Consider the following 20,343-nt stretch of genomic DNA (forward strand, 5'->3'; position numbering starts at 1 on the left):
GGTCATGATTGTTGAGTAAAATGTTCCTCATGCACAAGTAAAGATGTGTTTAAATCTCACAACCACCTGTTGTTGTTTTGTGAATACAATTGCAGTCAATTAAAGCAGACACAGATACCACAAAGTCTTTGGGTACTTTACAAATGAGAAAGCTTCCTTTTCATAGAGGAAGAGGACTATAGTCTTACAGAGGATGATATCAACCATATAGATATCCGCATTGTCAGCCCTTTCAACAGCAGTATCAACCTTCTTATCTCCAACAACAGTTGAGACAGCTACCAACAGCGGGTTAGGGCAAAAAGCTCAGAGAAGGTAACAACCTTCTCAAGGAAGGCACACTGGTCGAAAACAGTGACTACTTGATGGTGCCGGTTGGGAGAAAGTGCCTCTTTTGACATGGTTAGCCCCCAAATTTTGCCTGGTATTTGATGTGGTTTTGTAGTGCATAGGGTCACTGCCAACCAGTGCCTTTTTCCTAAAAACATATCCACAATTGGTACTTGTGCCCCTTGTAAGTCCCTTGCAAGTGGTACACTAAGTACCTAGGTCCGGGAAGCTGAAGAGGTCCCCTGGGGCGCCCTCACTAGGACCATGCCACTGGAGCTTGCATGCCCCTGAGAGGTGAAAAATGACAAGGTTGACATGGCACCCAGCCTGGGTGCCATGCCAGCCAGCACTGCCTGAAGGTATAGAATAATTCACCCCTCTAACAGGCCTTACAGCCCTAAGGCAGAGTGCACTATACCACAGGTGAGGGTATATCTGCTGGAGTAGATATGCCCCTACAGTACATAAGCCAATTCTTAAATATTGTAAGTGCCAGAGAAGCTGTAAAGAGTACGTGGGCTGGAAACTCGACAACTCGAGTTCCCTAGCACTATGATGGCTTCACTGAAACCAGGAGTGTTTGGTACCAAACAGCTCCTTGTAATAAATCCTCTCTGATGCCAGTGTGAGATTTATTAAACCATGTACTCAGATGGCACCTCAGAGGTGCCCCCTGAAAACCTACCGACCCTGGTGTGGTCAATGACTGGCTTTAGGCAGCCTGCCACACACATACACACACACATTTCTGGACCCCGGGGTGGAGAGCCTCTGCTCTCTGGGGCCAGAAACAATGCACATCCTGGGCAGAGGTGTCACACCTCCTCCTCCAGGATGGGCCAGTGCTCGAAGTGGAAGCTTCAAAAGCCTGCCGTATTTGTAATGCGACCCCCGGCCTCTGCTGCTAGAAGCCAATGGCAGCCCCCCGTCTTACACCCCTATTTTGGGCAGGAAAACAGATGGGAAAACTTAGAAAGACTAGGAGGTGTGCCCACCTTGCTAACTCCACCCTTATGGTGGAGGATGCAATGTTAAGCACACTTTTCAGTCCCCTCCATAATGAAGATGAGGGTACTCTTACATTTAGGGGCAGAACTATGCCCCCTCCCACAGGAGGGTGGCATAATAGAGGGTGTAGTCACCCCAGGTGAGTTGCCCATTGGCTCTACCTGTTACTCCCTTAAAATGCTCCATAAATCTAGTATTTAGGAGGCTCCCTCATACCTTGAAACCAGTTACCTGTGACCTAGGAAGGACAAAGAAAACGCCATGCATCGAAGACTCAAACAAGGATGTATACTAGCTCCGTTCTTGTTTAACCTGTATCTGACAACTATCCTCAAGAACATAAAATCTCATCCACTGAACTATCTGGATTTATAGCTTCCCTGTGATGTATGCTGATGATGTCCTATTAATCAGCTACACGAAGGTCAGCCTTAATGCAACAGCAATGTATGTAGCAAAGCATGGGCTTCAATCAATCAATCAATCAATCATGCCATTTGTATAGCGCACTACTCACCCGGGAGGGTCTCAAGGCGCTTGGGGGGAGGGGTATGCTACTGCTCGAACAGCCAGGTCTTGAGTTGTTTCCTGAAGGCGAGATGGTCCTGGGTCAGCCGAAGGTGGATGGGGAGGGAGTTCCAAGTCTTGGCAGCCAGGTAAGAGAAGGATCTTCCTCCGGCGGTGGCTCTTCGGATGCGTGGTACGGCTGCGAGGGCGAGGCTGGTGGACCGTAGCTGGCGGGTGGGCGTGTAGAAGGTCAGGCGGTCGTTGAGGTACTTGGGGCCCAGGTCGTGGAGAGACTTGTGTGCGTGCGTGGGTGAGGAGCCGGAAAGTGATCCTCTTGTCGACGGGGAGCCAGTGCAGGTTCCTCAGGTGGCTGGAGATGTGGCTGCGTCGGGGGACATCCAGGATGAGTCGGGCAGAGGCGTTCTGGATGCGCTGGAGTCTTTTCTGTAGCTTGGCTGTGGTTCCGGCGTAGAGGGCGTTTCCGTAGTCCAGTCGGCTGGTGACGAGTGCCTGGGTGACAGTCTTCCTGGTCTCGGTCGGGATCCAGCGGAAGATCTTGCGAAGCATACGCAGGGTGTTGAAGCACGATGAGGAGACGGCGTTGACTTGTCTGGTCATCGAGAGGGAGGGGTCCAGGATGAAGCCCAGGTTGCCTGCGTGGTCGGTTGGCTTGGGTGCGGTGCCCAGGGCTGGGGGCCACCAGGAGTCGTCCCAGGCGGAGGGCGAAGATCCCAGGATGAGGACTTCCGTCTTGTCCGAGTTCAGTTTCAGGCGGCTGTCCTTCATCCACTCGGCGACGTCTTTCATCCCTTCGTGTAGGCAGGTTCTGGCGGTGTCGGGGTCTCTGGTGAGGGAGAGGATCAGCTGGGTGTCGTCGGCGTAAGAGATGATGTTGAGGTTGTGCTGGCGTGCGATGGCTGCGAGAGGTTTCATGTAGATGTTGAAGAGGGTGGGGCTGAGTGAAGATCCTTGCGGGACGCCGCAGATGACTTCGGTGGCCTCGGAGCGAAACGGGGGGAGGCGGACTCTTTGTGTTCTTCCGGCGAGGAACGAGATGATCCACTCCAGTGCCTTCTCTTGGATACCGATGTTGCTGAGGCGCTGGACTAGGGTGCGGTGGCAGACCGTGTCGAACGCAGCGGAGAGGTCCAGGAGGATGAGGGCCACTGTTTCCCCCTTGTCGAGCAGGGTCCGGATGTCGTCGGTGGCTGCGATGAGGGCGGTCTCGGTGCTGTGGTTGGCTCTGAAGCCGGACTGCGAGGGGTCGAGGGATCCGTTCGTCTCGAGGAAGGCGGTCAACTGTCTGTTGACGATCTTCTCGATGACTTTAGCAGGAAAAGGGAGGAGCGAGATGGGGCGGAAGTTTTTGAGATCGGTGGGGTCCGCTGTAGGTTTCTTCAGGAGGGCGCTGATCTCGGCGTGCTTCCAGCTCTCCGGGAAGGTGGCGGTGTTGAAGGAGGCGTTGATGATGTTCCGGAGTTGGGGTGCGATGGTGGAGTCGGCCTTGTTGAAGACGTGGTGTGGGCATGGGTCGGTCGGTGATCCGGAGTGGATGGTGTTCATCGTGCGGGCTGTGTCTTCGGTGGTCACCGTGGTCCAGGTGCGAATGGTGGCGGTGGGGGGCGTTGGTTCGACGGTTGGGTGCGTGGGTGGGGCGCCGAAGCTGTTGTGGATGTCGGCGATCTTGCGGTGGAAGTTAATCTCAATAAAACAAAGACTATGTGACTAAGCACAAGAAGACACTCTCCGCCAATTTCCCACCTGGATGGCTCAACCCTGCAATCTGATACGGAATATAAGTACCTAGGGGTAATCCTTGACCCAAGAGGTGCATTCAGTAAGCTGTGCTGACTGATTGTAAGGAAAAACAACTCCCTAATATCTGCTTTTTGCACTTTAAGAAATTCTTTGAAAGGCTTGTCCCTCCAACTACTCCTACAAGTCATGGATGCAAAACATGTTCCCTCTTTAGGGTATGGTGCTGAGGCCCTCAGAGGGCGAGCTGACAAAGTAATCGACAACTCTATAATTGGCACTTACTGGCAGGTGTTTAAACTCACATGCCACGCTTCACCAGCTCAAATACGGCTCGAGTTTGGCCTACAGAGGCAGAATTTATAGATCCTGTGCGCCTATCTAAAATCCTGCTACAAGCTAAAAAAACGAGTCTGGAGTCACACTAAGTAGCATCTTGTGGAAGGCTATCTCTGATCCAGGAAACTCCCAGACACATGATTATTTAAACTTGGCTGTAACCACGTTCCAGGTAGAGGCCCTCTGGGCCTTAACACTCACTCAGCTCGTTTTTAATCGAGCCATAATTTCAGTTGCGAAAAAGCTCGCCTCTCTTAACCACAAAGCCTGATATAAAAAAGATCACATGCTTGGGTGACAATAGGCACATGCGGTCTCCTAAAGCCACAACCATACCTTGGGGAACTGTTTGGGTTAATGGCAAAACTTAACCTGCTGTACCACCGGTTAGGCTGCCGACTTGCTACCCTTTAGAAGGGCCCTGAAAACTTGGCTATTTACACACTAATTCTATCCGGCATGCACTCCTGTGGTCTCTCAGCGCCAGGACACCGTTTCGGTAACAGCGCGCTTACTTCTTACAGTTAGCGCCTTTTGTCAGCCATTCACTATTCCACCTTCACTAACGCACCTAGCACTTTTTTCAGCAAATTTGCACTATGATCCTCCTATGGCTTAGTATATACTATCGCGTAGCACTTACCATCACTGGTAATGCAGTAAACACTTTCTCCTGCAAATTTGCACTAAACAAGTACTAATGTTTCTTTGAGGTTCGCTGTTTTTAAATGGTGTTTTCAATTGCATTAAATCCTTTTATCTAGCAAACGATCAAGAACACAGAGATTATTGTTTACAGCTGGACTTTTACAGCTATTTTTAAATAACAGGTCATTCATTTTTTTAGTTTTTAACTAGTGCTTTAATTGTAAGTTTTCATTAACTGAACAATAAAGCCTCATCATCTGGAGACACATACCTCGACGATTGGTTTATAAAAGCTTCAACTTCTCATCAGGCAACGAAGGCAACAAGACCCTATCTTATGCTATTCAATGACCTCGGCCTTACAGTCAACCCGCAGAAATTGTCTCTCAATCCTTTGACAAAGACAACATTCTTGGGAACAGTTCTCGACACAATTCAAGACTAAGCATTTTTGTTGCAAGAAAGGCGAATAAGACTCAAGCTCTTAGCACAGAGATTACTGAAAAGAAAGTTTGTTTCAGTTCGCCTATTCAAGTCACTCCTCGTGATGATGTCCTCTTGCATTTTGCTAGTACCATATTGCTGCTTCCAAATGTGAAGAGTAGGACAAACAATGTCTTCAAATTCAGAGGTCATTCAACGCCGGAATTCAAATCACTCCAAACATTTATTTTATTTATTTGTTTACATTTGTAATGCGCACAGCTACCCAACAAAGGGTTTCCCGGCGCGGCAGATCCCAATAGCAATGCGGTTACAGAAAACTAGATGTTAAAGAGCCATGTTTTTAGGGCTTTTCTGAATTTGATGTAATTTGACTCAGACCGCAGTGTATGTGGCATTGAGTTCCAGAGAGAAGGTCCTAGGAATGAGAAGGACTTGCCACCCATGCGTGACAGCCTGGTCCTTGGAATTTCAAAATGATTTGCCGTGGAAGACCGAAGAGATCTGGAAGGACGATAGGGGCGCACCAGGTTTTGCAGATATTTAGGAGCGGTGTTGGTGGAAATCCTGTGCATAAAACATAGAGATTTGAATTTAACTCGGTTTTCAATTTTTAGCCAGTGTAACTTCCTGATGTATTTAGTGGTTGGAGTAGAGATGGGAATTTTACAGAGTAGTCTGGCTGCTGCATTTTGCACTGATTGCAACCTGCGGACAGTAGCTTTGTTCGCCCCCAGGTACAAAACGTTGCCATAATCTAGCCTAGATGTTATTAGGGCATTGACAACTGTTTTCTTGGTGTTTTCAGGCAGCATCCAGCAGATCTTTTTTAGCCATTTTAATATGGCAAAGCAGGTGGCTGAAGTCTTTACCGCTTGCTGATGTAAACTGAGTGAGTCGTCAATAATGACGCCCAGGTTGCGAGCATGAGTAACCGGGGTAGGGGGGGTGCCCATTTCAGTTGGCCAATGTTGGGGTCCCCAAAGTTCTTTATTTTTGCCCAACACGATTAACTCGGTTTTTTCGCCGTTAAGTTTTAGAAAGTTTTTTTGCATCCAGTCGGCGATTTTACAGAGTCCGAGTTGTAGGGTGGAGGAATTGTCAGAATCTGCAGCTGATAAAGAAAAAAGCAGCTGGGAATCATCAGCGTAAGAAAACATTAAAAGCCCTGTTTCCTCCACTATTTTGGCCAGGGGGCTCATATACACGTTGAAAAGCAACGGGCTAAGGATAGAGCCCTGTGGAACTCCGTGTTTGAATGTCATGGTATCGGAGCAGGCAGTTTGTGAGAAGACCTGGAATGTGCGGTTTTCCAATAATGATCTAATCCAGTTGAGAGCTGCCCCACGGATGCCCAGGGAGTGGAGTGTTTGGGCGAGGACCGCATGCGACACGGTGTCGAATGCCGCTCTGAGGTCGAGCAGCACAAGTGCCGCTGTTTCGCCCTTGTCCACCATGCGGCGGATATTTTCGGTTACCCCCAGCAAGGTAGTTTCTGTGGAAAAGCCTGCACGAAATCCCGACTGGTGGGTTGGTAATAGGTCATGAGTGGTGATGAAATCAGTGAGGCAACGATGTACATGTTTCTCCAATATTTTTGCAAAGGTGGGCAGCAAGGATATTGGGCGGAAGTTAGCTGGCAAATTGGGGTCTGCGCCAGCTTTCTTCAGGAGCGGATGAATCATTGCGTGCTTCCATTCACTGGGTACAAATTGTTCCAGTAACGAAGCATTGAGAAGATCAGTGATGGTAACCAAGACGTTGCTGTTAAGTTGCTTTAAGACTGAGCATGGCAATGGGTCCTTAGGCGAGCCAGATTTAATAGTTTTTAGCAGCCTTTGAACCATATCAGGGTTCAGCAAGGGCCAACTATCAAGTGTGACAGAAGATGCATTAACCGGAGTAGAGCAATCCGGAATGCCTGGGGTATTACCCGAGGTAGGTAATGCACATTGTGGGGTAGCTTCAGTGGTTAACTTATATTTATTAGAAGCTTGATTAATGTCTTGATGAATTTGGTCGACTTTATTGATGAAGAAGGCAGCTAGTAGGTCACATTGAGTTTTATTAAGTTCAGGTGGAAGTTGAGACGTATTAGAGCCAGCCAGTTCTTTTACTAGCTTAAAAAGTGTTTTGGAGTGGTCTAAGGCATTTGTGATTTTTGTGCAGATGAATTCTGCTTTAGCTTTGCTACACTGCTTTTGATACGCTGTTAACTGAATTTTGTATTTTTCCTTGATTACAGGTGAGTAACTCCTCCTCCATTGACGTTCAAGATTTTTACATCTAGTTTTTTCATTTTGTAAAATATCGTTGAACCAGGGCGCAGGAGAGCGGTGGGTGTTAGGTTTAAGCTTTGTTTTGGGCAGGGTGGAGTCAATGGCTGCAAGAAGCCAGTTTTGTACTGTGGAGGAAAGCTGTTGAACAGAGGTCTTAGTGCAAGGCCTATGTTCTTCCAGGAGGGTATTGAGACTGTCAATGTCAAGTTGTTTCCACTTTCTTATAAACTGGGTGGGTAGGGGAGTATTATCTTTATTTATTGGGTCGACCTGAAGGGCAAATTTAACCAAATAGTGGTCGGACCAGGGCAGAGGCTGGGCAGAATGCGTCATAATATTGTTAAGATTAGAAAAGATGGGATCAAGCAGGTGTCCAGCTCGATGAGTAGGCCCTGAGTTCTTTAAGGTTAGATTGAGAGCTGCTAAGTCATTTATGAAGTCTTTAGCTAAAGAGCATTCCTCATCCTCTAGATGCAAGTTTATGTCGCCTAAGATTGTGAAATTGGCAGTTCTCATGGCTAACGGTCCGATAAGTGCAGACATATTTGTCACCCATTTGGACGCTGCCCCCGGAGGCCGATACACAAGGACTCCGGCTAAAGTGAAATAGGGGGCTAGCGTAAGTTTAAATGTCGCTGCTTGGCAGCCATCACATAGAAGAGGTTTAAATTCGCAATTAAAAATCTTTTTGAAGATGATGGCAATTCCTCCGCCAGGTATCTTTTCCCTGTCAAGTCTAGTGATAGCGTAGGAGTCCGGAAGTGCCATAGCTATGTCTGGACCCGAACTTTCTTTGAGCCAGGTTTCAGTAATAAACAATGCATCGGGTGCTTCATCTAAGAGTAGGTTAAAAATTTCTAGTTTATGCATTGGTAAAGAGCGACAGTTGAGGCTAATAAAGGAAAAGGATTTTGTCTTTGATTTTGAGGAGTTCTTGAGGGAATCAGACAGCGTAGATTTGATCCCTACAGGGTCAATGTGTAATTGACAGGTTTGACAGGAATCCTTCTCCCACCCCAATTTTAACAACCTGCAGGAGGGTTTTGTTGCCGGTTGTAGAGCCTTCAAATCGACAGACGTATATTTGATGTAGGGGGATTCTATTGAATGTATTGCTACATCGGCTATAGGTACCTGTTGTAGGTTGGGGACTGAACCATATGGTGGTGCCATAGCCCTGAGACACGTCCGAGGCGCAGACGGGCTGACTCTGGCGTGACTCAGGCGCTGAGGAGGCGCTTCCGCAAACGCGACCGCTAGCGCGGAGATAGACCGTTTCCTTAAATACCGGACACTAGAGCGCTCTCACCGCTCTCGCCCCCTCACTCAAGATGGCCGCCGTAAATGCTGTTGTCACTAGCCCTCGATCTACAGCCCTAAAATCGGCTGGGAATGTCAGGAACAAAGCGAAAATAGTGGCAAGTGAGTGCCAAGTATGCCAGGTATGCTGTATGCAAACAGTATGAAAATTCGAGCAGTTTTAAAATTCGGCGTTTTTAAAATAAAATAAGTTGCACAGTAGCTGGAAATTGCTCCTAGCGTGATCAGGAGTCAAACATTATGTAGGCAAAGCGCTGGGATCTCGCGCCTGCTTCCTAGGGGCTCCTTAAATACCGGACACTAGAGCGCTCTCACCGCTCTCGCCCCCTCACTCAAGATGGCCGCCGTAAATGCTGTTGTCACTAGCCCTCGATCTACAGCCCTAAAATCGGCTGGGAATGTCAGGAACAAAGCGAAAATAGTGGCAAGTGAGTGCCAAGTATGCCAGGTATGCTGTATGCAAACAGTATGAAAATTCGAGCAGTTTTAAAATTCGGCGTTTTTAAAATAAAATAAGTTGCACAGTAGCTGGAAATTGCTCCTAGCGTGATCAGGAGTCAAACATTATGTAGGCAAAGCGCTGGGATCTCGCGCCTGCTTCCTAGGGGCTCCTTAAATACCGGACACTAGAGCACTCTCACCCCCTCACTCAAGATGGCCGCCGTAAATGCTGTTGTCACTAGCCCTCGATCTACAGCCCTAAAATCGGCTGGGAATGTCAGGAACAAAGCGAAAATAGTGGCAAGTGAGTGCCAAGTATGCCAGGTATGCTGTATGCAAACAGTATGAAAATTCGAGCAGTTTTAAAATTCGGCGTTTTTAAAATAAAATAAGTTGCACAGTAGCTGGAAATTGCTCCTAGCGTGATCAGGAGTCAAACATTATGTAGGCAAAGAACATGAAAGTGTCTTTACACTGGTTGATGAAGAATGCCTATCTATCCGTAGAATTAACCTTCCTACCTCCGATAGCTGAATTTGTTAGGGGTGGGGCGCTCACCCACAGCATTTGAGAATAAGTGGAAAATGGACTCCATGCCAAATGAAAATGCACATTTATCTGCTGGAACTAAGCCGTAGCCCTGAGTCTGATGTCATTCTTACCCAGGATAAAAGGTTTGTCAGTATTGGTTCGTACAGACAACACCACCAGCATGCATTATATAAATAAACAAGGGGGTACAAGATCACCATCTTTGTCACAAGAAGCACAAGAAATTTGGAAGTGGGCTCTACATCAGTAAATAACAATCAAGGCAGAGCATGTTCCAGGATTAATCAATGTTCTAGCAGATATGTTGAGCAGAACCAATAACAGCCTTCACAAATGAGAGCTCAACCAGGAAGTTCTGGACAGCATTTTCGACCATTGGGGCAGACCAAACCTAGATCTGTTTGCAACACAGGAGAATCGAACATGCAAGTTGGCACCCTTATCAAGGGTTGTTGGGAAAAGCGTTTACAAACAACTGGTTAGGAATCTTTGCTTAAGCTTTTCCCCCAAACCTGTTATACCCAAGACTTCTCATCAAAATGAAAAGGGAATCGTGCCAAATGATTTCGATTGCCCCCGAGAAGGCTCACACAGCATTGGTTCACAGAACTACTGCTTCTATTGGAGGAGAGTCGCATTCGCCTTAAACCTCGATCTATACTACTGACAATGAGCCAAAAACAGGTACCTAATCTGAACCTGACATACTTTTACTTGTCTGCCTGGCTCCTGAATACAATGCGTACGCAAATCTGAGTATCCCTCAAGATTGTAGAGAAATTCTTGAAAAAGCCAGAACTAAAACTAACAATAGGACGTACAAGCTGAAACTGAAGCATTTCTGTTTATGGTGCCAAATATCAGAGGTTTACCCTATTTCAGCTCCACCGGAGCAAATTCGGCCTTTTCTGCTGCGTATAGCAAAATCAGGTTTGGCACATACTTCAATTAAAGTGCACTTAGCAGCAATTTCAAGATTTAGAAGATAGACTGGGTTACCTGTCCTATGGTCTAGCGAAGCGATCAACCAATTCGTCAAAGGCCCTTTCAGAGTCTTTCTACCAATAAGTAATCCTCCTCCATCTTGGCAACTCAATACAGTACTTGTGCAACTGATGAATGCTCCATTTGAGCCCAGTCACAAAGCAGATATGACATTTTTAACATGGAAAATGGCACTTTTAAAAGCTCTGATATGAGTAAGAAGAGTTAGTGAAATTCAGACATTTACACTTCATGAATCATTTATGCAGTTCAAAGATGATAATATCATTCTTAAAACAAATCCCAAATTCTTAAAACCAATCCTAAATTTATACCTAAGGTCCCAACAGATTTTCATTTAAACAAATCAATTGCGCTAAAGACATTCTTCCTGAATCCTCATAGTACTGCCAAACTATCCTATACTTTGGATGGTAAAAGATGCAACAAATTCTATCTTCACTGGACAAAACAATTCAGAAAATCAGATCTGCTGCTAGTCATATATGGTAATCATCGTAGTGTTTTTCCAGTTTCAAAGCGAGTATAACTCGATGGATTGCAGAGGCTATCCATCTTTGTCACAGTAACGCTGGAAAACCTTTTACAGACAAAGTAAGAGTGCACTCTACCAGAGTTGTCTCTACAACTACTGCTCTTTTTGCTGGTGTACCTATTGAGTAAATATGCTGAGTGGCAACATGGAGGAAAAGAAGTCCTCCGTACAGAGTGATGCAGCTGTGGGACAAGTAGTGTTGCATTGGCTATTCCAATAAGTTGAGTCTTGACCTATTCTATTACCCACCATCCGCTAGTGTGTCATTGTAGTTATGATTGTGCATGTGTTATAACTGCTAGCTATTCTGATTCAAGCATGTGAAAGATCATATACTGTAGAAGAAAACAAGTTACTTAGCTTTAACCTTAGTTCTCCAGCATTGGAATCTTCAATAGATTCCTGTGCGGCCCACCCTCTTCCCCATAGAGGCGCCCCTTATTTTCTAAGGTTCTTTTTTTTGCCACTAGTGCTTGAAAATCTGAGGGAGTGAAGCTTCTGTGGGAAGTGTTTTAGAGGGTGCTATTGGCTGAAGTTTGGTTCTTACTAAATGATGTTGATAAATTGCTTAAGTGAATAGTTTCTAGCCAATATAGGCTATATGTATCATTTTGCATTGCTTTCTAATTATACCGTGTGACTCCCATTTCACCGACGGGGAATGATTCAAGCATGTGAATCTATAAAAGATGCCAATACTGGAGAACTACAGTTACAGGTAAGAAATGTATTTTCATTTGAGCTGAAAACTTCAGAAGATTGTTTAATGTTCCAATATACCTTTAAAAAATAATAATACCAGCACATTCCGGGCATGCTTACCTATTTGGGCACCCTGGAATAATCTAAATGTTTACACTTCTAGGAGCGTGATGGTTAGTAGGTTGTCTTATACTCTTATTTGGTAGTGCTGGTAGAGGTCAGTTAGTTCTGCAGGTTGCAGTGGGCACCAGAGAAATAGTTCTGCCTTGGAAATTATTATTTTTTATTTATTTTACAAAGTAAGCACTGTCTAAATTGTATTTAGCAGGAGGTGTCCATAGTCTATACAAAGGAGTTTATTGTAGAAAAAACTGGTGATTGAACGTGCCTAATGGGATTTACAATTGCTTTTTCAATTTCTGTTCAAAACAATAACTCAATTGCTAACAAAAGCATTTTAAAAATAGGTACACATTTCTTGAAGTTTTAAAAGCAATGGTTGGAACTGAAATGCAATGCATGATTTTGAAAAGTTGTGTCTTGTTCAGTGGCGTCATAAAAATTGATGGGGCTCCCCTGCAGAATAGGATGAAAAAGACCTGAGTCTCCCACATCTCACAGATTTTCATTGGTCTTCAACTGAATGGGGGACACCCAAAGGATTTCAGGGCCTCTGATGGTTTGGCAGCTCCCCATGCAACGCAGGGGCCTGCATTTCGCCCCTAGCGACCTGTTTGTAGGAGGTATTTCTATATTCCATACAGTTTCCAAATCCACTGGGAACATCGTTACTGGCTGAATAGGACATTGCACTTAACCGGTAGTGGAGGTCTTTGCGGGTTGTCCATAGAGCTCGTTCCCAGTTTGGCAAGGGGGCAGTTGTCTTGGAGGCCTATACCTGATGCCTCTGAGGAAAGACCCTGTGAGGCATACGCGACAAACTGAACTAATATGTATTAAGGCATTACCAGCCGACTAAGACTGTGGAGCAAGACATTTTTCAAGGACTTGCAAAAACTGGTGCACTACTTTTATGAACAGTCTAATGCCTCTAAAAGGTGAAATTGATATATGGGGTAAACTAGTAATCTGTGTTTTTCTCGTTCTAGAAGTCGTGTTCACCAACTGGTAAGCTGCAGCGTCTGCTGGCGGAGTCTCGACAGATGGTTGCTGATCTGGAGCTGAGCGCCTTACTCCCTGCTGGCTCCTGCTCCAGCCTCCACAACAGCAGCTGCAGTAACCTGGTGCGTTGTGGGTCATATGTGCATCACAGGGCTCAACAGTGGTACTAATGTGGTTTATTTGTAATTTATACCTTTCTGAGCATGATACACCTTCCATAACAGACCTTCAAACATGAAATGCATTTTAGTAATATTTTCAGGTCGACTCCTTGGAAACGTTGACTTTAACTTCGGCTAGCTCAATTGAATTATGGGCGTACAATGGAACGAAAGGTTGATAAATAGCAAGCTAACAAAAGGCAACCCTGGTGAAAAGTCATGCTGTCAAGTAGAGAAAAAGGAGAACTCCACAAAAGTAAAAAAAAAAAAAAAGGATGGACACTGGTCCACCCTCAATTTCTTTTTCATTTTTTATGTGCAAAAAGTAAAAAAGTAAATACATTTCATAAATAACAGGTATTGAAGTTTAAATTAGATTTGTATTAAAATACATCATAGAAGAGGAATAGATATATACTATAAAAATAATGGATGTGTCTCTTCCTTTAGCGCTGCAAATAAAGTTGTATAAAGCAATGTCGGAGGAATGGGCAGGAGATGGTTGCACTTGCAACAAAGAAAAAGATAAGGAGAACGATGCACAGAGCAAAAGAAGTGAGGGTGGTGCAAGAGAAGCCTTCAAGTTAGAGAGGAGGAATGGGAACAAATAACAAACAAATAGCCAAAATGTAATAGAAGTGACTAGGTTAGGCGTTATGTGGTGTTAGTTCGAAGCAAAGGCAAAACTGACGGGAGCAAATAAGCCTAAACAACAGGGAGCAGAGGAGGGTAGAGGAGAACAGATGAAGGAGAGGGTTAGGATGCGGAGAGCGCCGTCAGGAGGAGGGGAGGGCAGACCAGGGGGCAACGATGACGTAAAAAAGCCACACACAATTAATGTAGGGAGGGATGTGGAACATGGGGAAAAGACAACACCAAGGAGCCGGTGTTAAGGTAGGCAAATCAGAGTGATGAGTAAGAGATGGGATGGACCCATTCCTGTAGCACCCATTTGTCCTCTTCATTCTCCCAATCCACCACAAACCCCACAAAGAACAAACATTTTCTTTTTTTTTTTTTTTTTTTCTTTTTTTTTTCGAAAACCTTTATTGTACAAAGAAAGCTCACAAATACGGGCCTACAACCCACCGGGCTGGCCACCACAGAGTCGAACGTCAGGAGCAATGCACAGAGTATCACAATATACAACGGCAAAGAAACAGGAGAAATAAGAGGCATCTTAGAGCAGTCACAGGAGAAAGAATTAGGAAGGTAGTTTTCTTATTTTTTAAAGGACGGGTTAGGGAGTTCAGGAGCATGGCGGGTCGAGAAACAAACCACAGGGGTGGGGCCGCGGCGTGCAGCAACACAACGATCGTAAAAAACCAGGAGAAACTAATACGAAATAGGCATACCAATAAGCACCGGTCAAAACTACGAACATGAGGAAAGGCCACTGCACACATCGTCCAATGCCTGCCCACCGCAGCTACCACCCGTCCCACCGAACAGTACAGAAAAGGACCCAAATACAAAAACAATGCGAAACGTACCCCCAATAAAGGAAGAGAACCCCACATAAGGGGGGAGGGGGAAGGGAAAGGGGAAGAAGGAAAAGGAAGGGACTCTTACCCAAACACCCGCCCCCGGGCGACAAGACAGGAAAACAATAACCCGGTACAGAATAGACATTAAAAATAAAAAATAAAAAACACACCCAGCAAATCACAATCATCGTGATACCGGAAAAATACCCCAAAAAGACACCAGGGGGACAGACGACGAGACAGAGCCCCGAAAGAGGGGATACACAAGGGCCATAGAACCAAAAAAGGGAGGAAAAAGGGGAGGAAAAAGACCCCCCAAAAACAGCAACAGACCCCCCCACCCACCCCACAAGCCCACCCTACACCCCTGCAGAAGGCTACGGCCAACCCCCCAGCAGCGTGCCTGTCGCCCTAAATAGAACCCGAAATATAGAAGAAAGAAACAAGGTAGAAACAAAGGCAAAAAAGAAGGGCCAGGGAAAGGAGGAAACGTTACACACGGGAGAGGGCGAAAAAACAGTATTATCTGCCACCATCCCACCACCTGTGAAAAGGGGAGAGGCAGAGCCCACGGGAAGTTAACGATATCAGGATAAGTTTCAGGAGTCCCATGAAATTACGCAACATCACAACAGCACATGTCGGTCATAGATCAAAAACAAGACTACCGCATATAACAAGTCATTTCAGCCCTGTCCGCTTTTGTCCAAGGTTGTAATCATCCAAACAAAGAAATTCCAAACGACGAGGGACACAGGGTTCAGGAGTAAGTCCAGCGGCAGTCCTGAGAAGAAACGTGAAAGAGAATACGGAGGACACAAAAAAGTTACGGTACAACCTTCGCACCGCAGGCACAGTTCTAAGGACAGGTCCAACGAGGCAAGCCCATCTGGGTCGGCACAGGCGCCCCGGCCGGGGAGCCGACGCGATGAGAAACAGAAAGGATCATCGAGGCCTGGACAGGATGCAAACGGACCGCAGACCAGCGGCCGAGGCAACAAAGTAGGACGACGAGGGGCGTCGGAGAGTCTCCAGCCCAAGGATGCGGTCTCCGCCGGAGGCACAGAGACCAGGAGCACACCAGCCGTACCTTGCGACGAGGAAGCCAAATCCGACGACGGGGCCCCGTATAAGTTGAAAAATGGGTCCGCCTCCACAGGGGAAAAAGGCGCAGCCACGGAAGTCCGCCAGGAGTATAGTACATCCAGGACAACTTGAAGTGCAGGTAACCCTTCACAGGATCCGACATCCGGGCCGTGTGGCGGGCCCCCAGTGCTCGCCCAGGCCCGGCAGTGACTCCCAGGGTCGGCCGCCATCTTAGGAGCTCAGCAAGCCCTCGGTCGTCGGGGGCCCCGGCCGAAGCAACACCAAAGCAAAAGGAGGTCAGCCGAACCGCGGCAGGGCGCCCCAAGGCAGGAAGGAGACCCACCAGAAGAAGGATGTTCGTCGGCCCCCTCGTGCCGCCGGCCCCGTTCTCCGAGCCCGGGCGGAAAATCCAAAATGGCCGGGCTGGGGAACAAAGGGGGAGACCAAGCCGGACAAATGAGGAGGCTCTCCCGCAGGAGGCAGTGTCCGCACCTCAAGGCCCAGGCCAGTCGGGTCCGCCAGCGGGCACAGCCGGTCTATTCGCACATCAGCCTCCACAACCAGATCCACAGCGCCAGCAAGGGCCGACCATCGCGCTCCGTCACGTCCCGTCGCTGCAAGGAGGTCCAGGCCAGTCCGCCCCGAAGGCTCCGAGCGGGACCACCGCACAGGATCGACAGCACCCAGGATCACCGGAGCAACGGGTAAGTGTCCGCAAAGTGTCCGCAATACCGAAAGACAGCAAGGAGGGCTTCCCGGGGCAGGAGAAATACAGGATAATCGAAGAAAACAGGCGGTTGAACGGAGCCGAGCTAAAACGCGGCCATCTCGGTCGCGAGCTAGGCTCCTCCCCTAAGAACAAACATTTTCAATGCAACGGTTTCGCCTTTGAAAAAGTTAGAGCTATTGGCATTGTAAGTGACAACATTTTTATTTATGTGTTGGTTTTTAAAATAGATAAATAAATGGCACTGTCATTTACAATGCCAATAGCTTAATCTCTCGCAAATGCCACACACAGACCCACACACACATACATACCTACAGAGCCACACGCAGAGCCACACACACACACAGCCACACACACACATACACAGAGCCACATACAGACACACACACAGCTACAGACACACACACACGCACACACACACAGCCACACACACACACACACTTCATCCACCCACTAAGTCCATCCACCTAGCCACAACTTAACTCCATTCATCCACTGACTCCATCCACCCAACCACACCTTGTCAGGGGTAGTAAGCACTATTTAAATACAGTTACAAAACAATACATAAAACGAACTTGTGCAAGTATATGACACCTTAATGAATCACAATCACTTGCTCTGCCTTGATCCAGGCGTAAAAGCAACTTAAACAAGATAAAAGCTTTGTAAATGAACCCCATTGTAACCATCGATTTGCCAGTCTCTCCCTTCCTCATTGCTCTTACTGCCAACTTTACAATAATGATCCTCAATCAGAAAAGAGAAGTATATTCAATTCAATTCAAGAACTTTATTCGGTTTTACACAAACCATAAAAGTACATATACATATACATTTAAAACAATTAAAAACACATTCATTGTAAATATATGTCAGATAAAGTGCCAGAGTGAGAAAGTGCAATAGCAGCATTTTACAGCAGGAGAAAGGTGACTAGTGCATTCATCTCATAGGGCCATTACATGTCCAAACAATTTCTTAACCTAACAGTCAATTAAAAAAATTCAGTGATATGGAGAATACTGTCATTATGCAAAAGCTGTAAATACATTAGGGCCGGTCTAATCTGAGTAAAATTAAGTTTTTTTAAAAGAGAGACCAGATAGCGCCTGCGTGGGTATTCATAAAATCTACATAAAAATATAAAATGCAGCATATCCTGTGGAGACTCTCCGTCGCAGCCACAGGGTGCTGCCAATTTGTTAAAAACATCAGTTTTGGGTCTGATCAGCAGATGATGAAAAAGGTTTAACCTGAACCTTGTTAACAGGAACTTTTCATGGGAGGTCAGTGAACCCATCAGATATGGCTCTGCAGTATCACATGTTTTCAGCATAACAAATTTTCTTACACTTTGTTTCTGGAGTTCAACTTCTTCCCTCTGGGTCTTCCTACACAAAAGGAAGTCCCGTTTAATTATCTCCAGATCACCCTTTACAATCTTACAAGGTTGTTCGAACAATTCCAAACGACCAAGCTTGACAAAGCAGGATTTCACATATTTTATCCAAGGGGAAGCCATTGCCATGTCCTGGGTCATATAATCGCTCATAATCAGGTGAGTCAATGGTATATCCTGATTTAACCACAGTTTGAGCCAGCAGGTTAATGGGCGTAAGGAAAAAGTGTCACCTAAATATTGCATCCCTAGCTCTTCGTGTACCGAAAGGTTAGGTGTGCCTGCAGGAACACACAAAATGCGCTTCAGAAAAAAGTTTTCAGCGATCTGCAACTGCCCACCGTCAGTGTACCCCCAAATTTCACTGCCATAAGTAGCAGTTGCTACCGATTTTGCATTATAAAGTTTTAACATGGCACTAATAGCTTTTTTACCCAATTTCGATGCGAAATTGAAGATGGAGGCATTAACCCTGACCAGTTCCCCTTTCTTTTTTGCCAGATGAGGACCCCAATTAAGCTTGGAGTCAAAAAGGACCCCAAGATATGAAAATGTCTTTGTTATAGGAATCACTACATCATCAAGTTTAAATGAAAAGTTCCTTCTTGGTTGTTGGCCAACATGCATGACGAATGATTTTGAGTTGTTGACCATAAGGTCTCTATCCGGCATGAACAGTTTAAAAGCATTTAATAAAGCTTGAAGGCCCCTCTCAGTTCTGGAAATTAAAACCGCATCATCTGCATATAAACGTACAGGAATCCCCCGCCTACCAACTCTAGGGCAGTGTGACTGTACATTCTGCAACACACTATCAAGGTCATTAATATAAAAATTAAAAAGAAAGGGGGCCAAGATACAACCTTGACAAACACCCTTTCTGTTGTGCTCAGATCTTGAGAGTATCTCACATTAGCTCTAGTATTACTATGTAAGTCAGCCAGGAAATTGACAATTCCACTATCTACACCCTTCGCCCTCATGGACTGCCAGAGCTTCCCCTGTTTACACAGTCGAAGGCTGAGGACAAGTCCATGAAGGCCAGGTGAATGGTGCCCCCTATGAGCCACAGTGTACTTGCTAAGTATTAAGAAAAAGGTTAAGACACTGCGTCTCAGTTGATCGTCCACTGCAAAACCCATACTGTACGATGGACAAAATATTATTTTCCATTGTCCAGTCAGAAAGTCTCTGCAGTAGGATTCTACCTATGATTTTGACCATGGAGTCTATTAATGAAATGGGTCTATAACAATTTGGGCTACTTTTGTCCCCTTTCTTAAAGACTGGGACAATCGTGGAGACCCCCCAGGATTATGGGCAACCATATTTTACTGCTGCATTAAAGACAGACTCTAAAATAGGTGCCCAGAAGCTTGGCTCAGATTTAAATAGATCTGGAGGAGTCCCATCGGGACCGGGAGCTTTCCCTGCTGTTAGACCCTCAATGCCCTCCATGACCTCCCCCCTAGAGAAACTAATCATCTTGGCATTGTCACTCGGGCGGAGATGATCCTTTATTCCACCGGACTACAGTACAATTGCTTGAAGTGTGATTCCCATTCCTTCTTTGGAATATAGCATTCCAGGCCATCACCCGGTAGTTGGACCAGGAAAGGTTTCTTCATCAACGCCCAGAATCTAGAACTACACCTCAAAGTGGAAGGGTCCAGAATCTCTCTCCAAGCCTCCTCTCTAAGGCATTCCTTATGTTTAGTAATGATAGATTTATAGTGCTTGCGGCACAATTGAACTGTCTCCTTTATTCTCGGTTTAGCTGCTAATGCCAACCTTAAATTTCTGGCTGCTTTAGAGCAGTCTTGATTGAACCACTTGGGTCCCACAGATTCAGTCTTCTTTACTGGGACCGACAATAACTTTGTCACCTTCACCGACAAGCTTTGGTAGGCTTCAAGAACCTTCCTCGGTTGTGGGCCTTCTTGTGTGCAAACCAGAATTTCATCTGCACAAAGGGATTTAATATCTTTGTACAACAGGTCCGGGGTAATTTTAGACCATTTGAGACGGCGTCTCCCGTCAGTTGTACTTACCCTACCGGTAATGAGACTTGTACCAACATCAGCTATCCAGGGACCCCTCAGGTGAACAGTGAGTGGGTTGTGATCACTGAATTCACTATATTCAATGACAAAGGAATCCACAAAGGATTGCATTGGTAAAGTTATTAATACATAATCAATAAATGTTCCCCTGCCATGCCCCTTAAAGGATGGGATCTCGAAACGCTTTGTAGGGTCCGTCAGTCCCATGGTCAATGATAGATCTAAATCATTAAGTAGATCATTAAAGAGTTCCCCCTCTGTTGTATGTTCCAGATGCAAACCCTCTAAGCGCGGGTAGTGCAAATCCGAGATACTTTTCAAAAGAACATCCCCACAAGGGTGAACATTAAAATCTACCATTATCATGAGATTATGGATACAATCCCTCATAGAATTTCTAATAAAAACATTCAGTACTGATAACTGA

The 20,343-nt window shown here is 46.0% G+C and overlaps 1 protein-coding gene across 6 annotated transcripts in view; it reads left to right on the top strand.

The window, feature by feature from the left end:
• Window positions 1-20,343, top strand: part of CCDC62 (coiled-coil domain containing 62) — a 167,584-nt gene that overhangs the window by 81,412 nt on the left and 65,829 nt on the right. For all 6 annotated transcript variants that reach the window (XM_078666175.1, XM_078666172.1, XM_078666171.1 and 3 more), the window contains exon 11: window positions 12,975-13,109. In XM_078666175.1, the coding sequence (XP_078522301.1) occupies window positions 12,975-13,109 (135 nt within the window). The remainder of the gene's footprint in view (window positions 1-12,974; window positions 13,110-20,343) is intronic.

This window comes from Lissotriton helveticus, chromosome 11 (genome assembly GCF_964261635.1).
Source record: "Lissotriton helveticus chromosome 11, aLisHel1.1, whole genome shotgun sequence".
NCBI classification, from domain to species: Eukaryota; Metazoa; Chordata; class Amphibia; order Caudata; family Salamandridae; genus Lissotriton; species Lissotriton helveticus.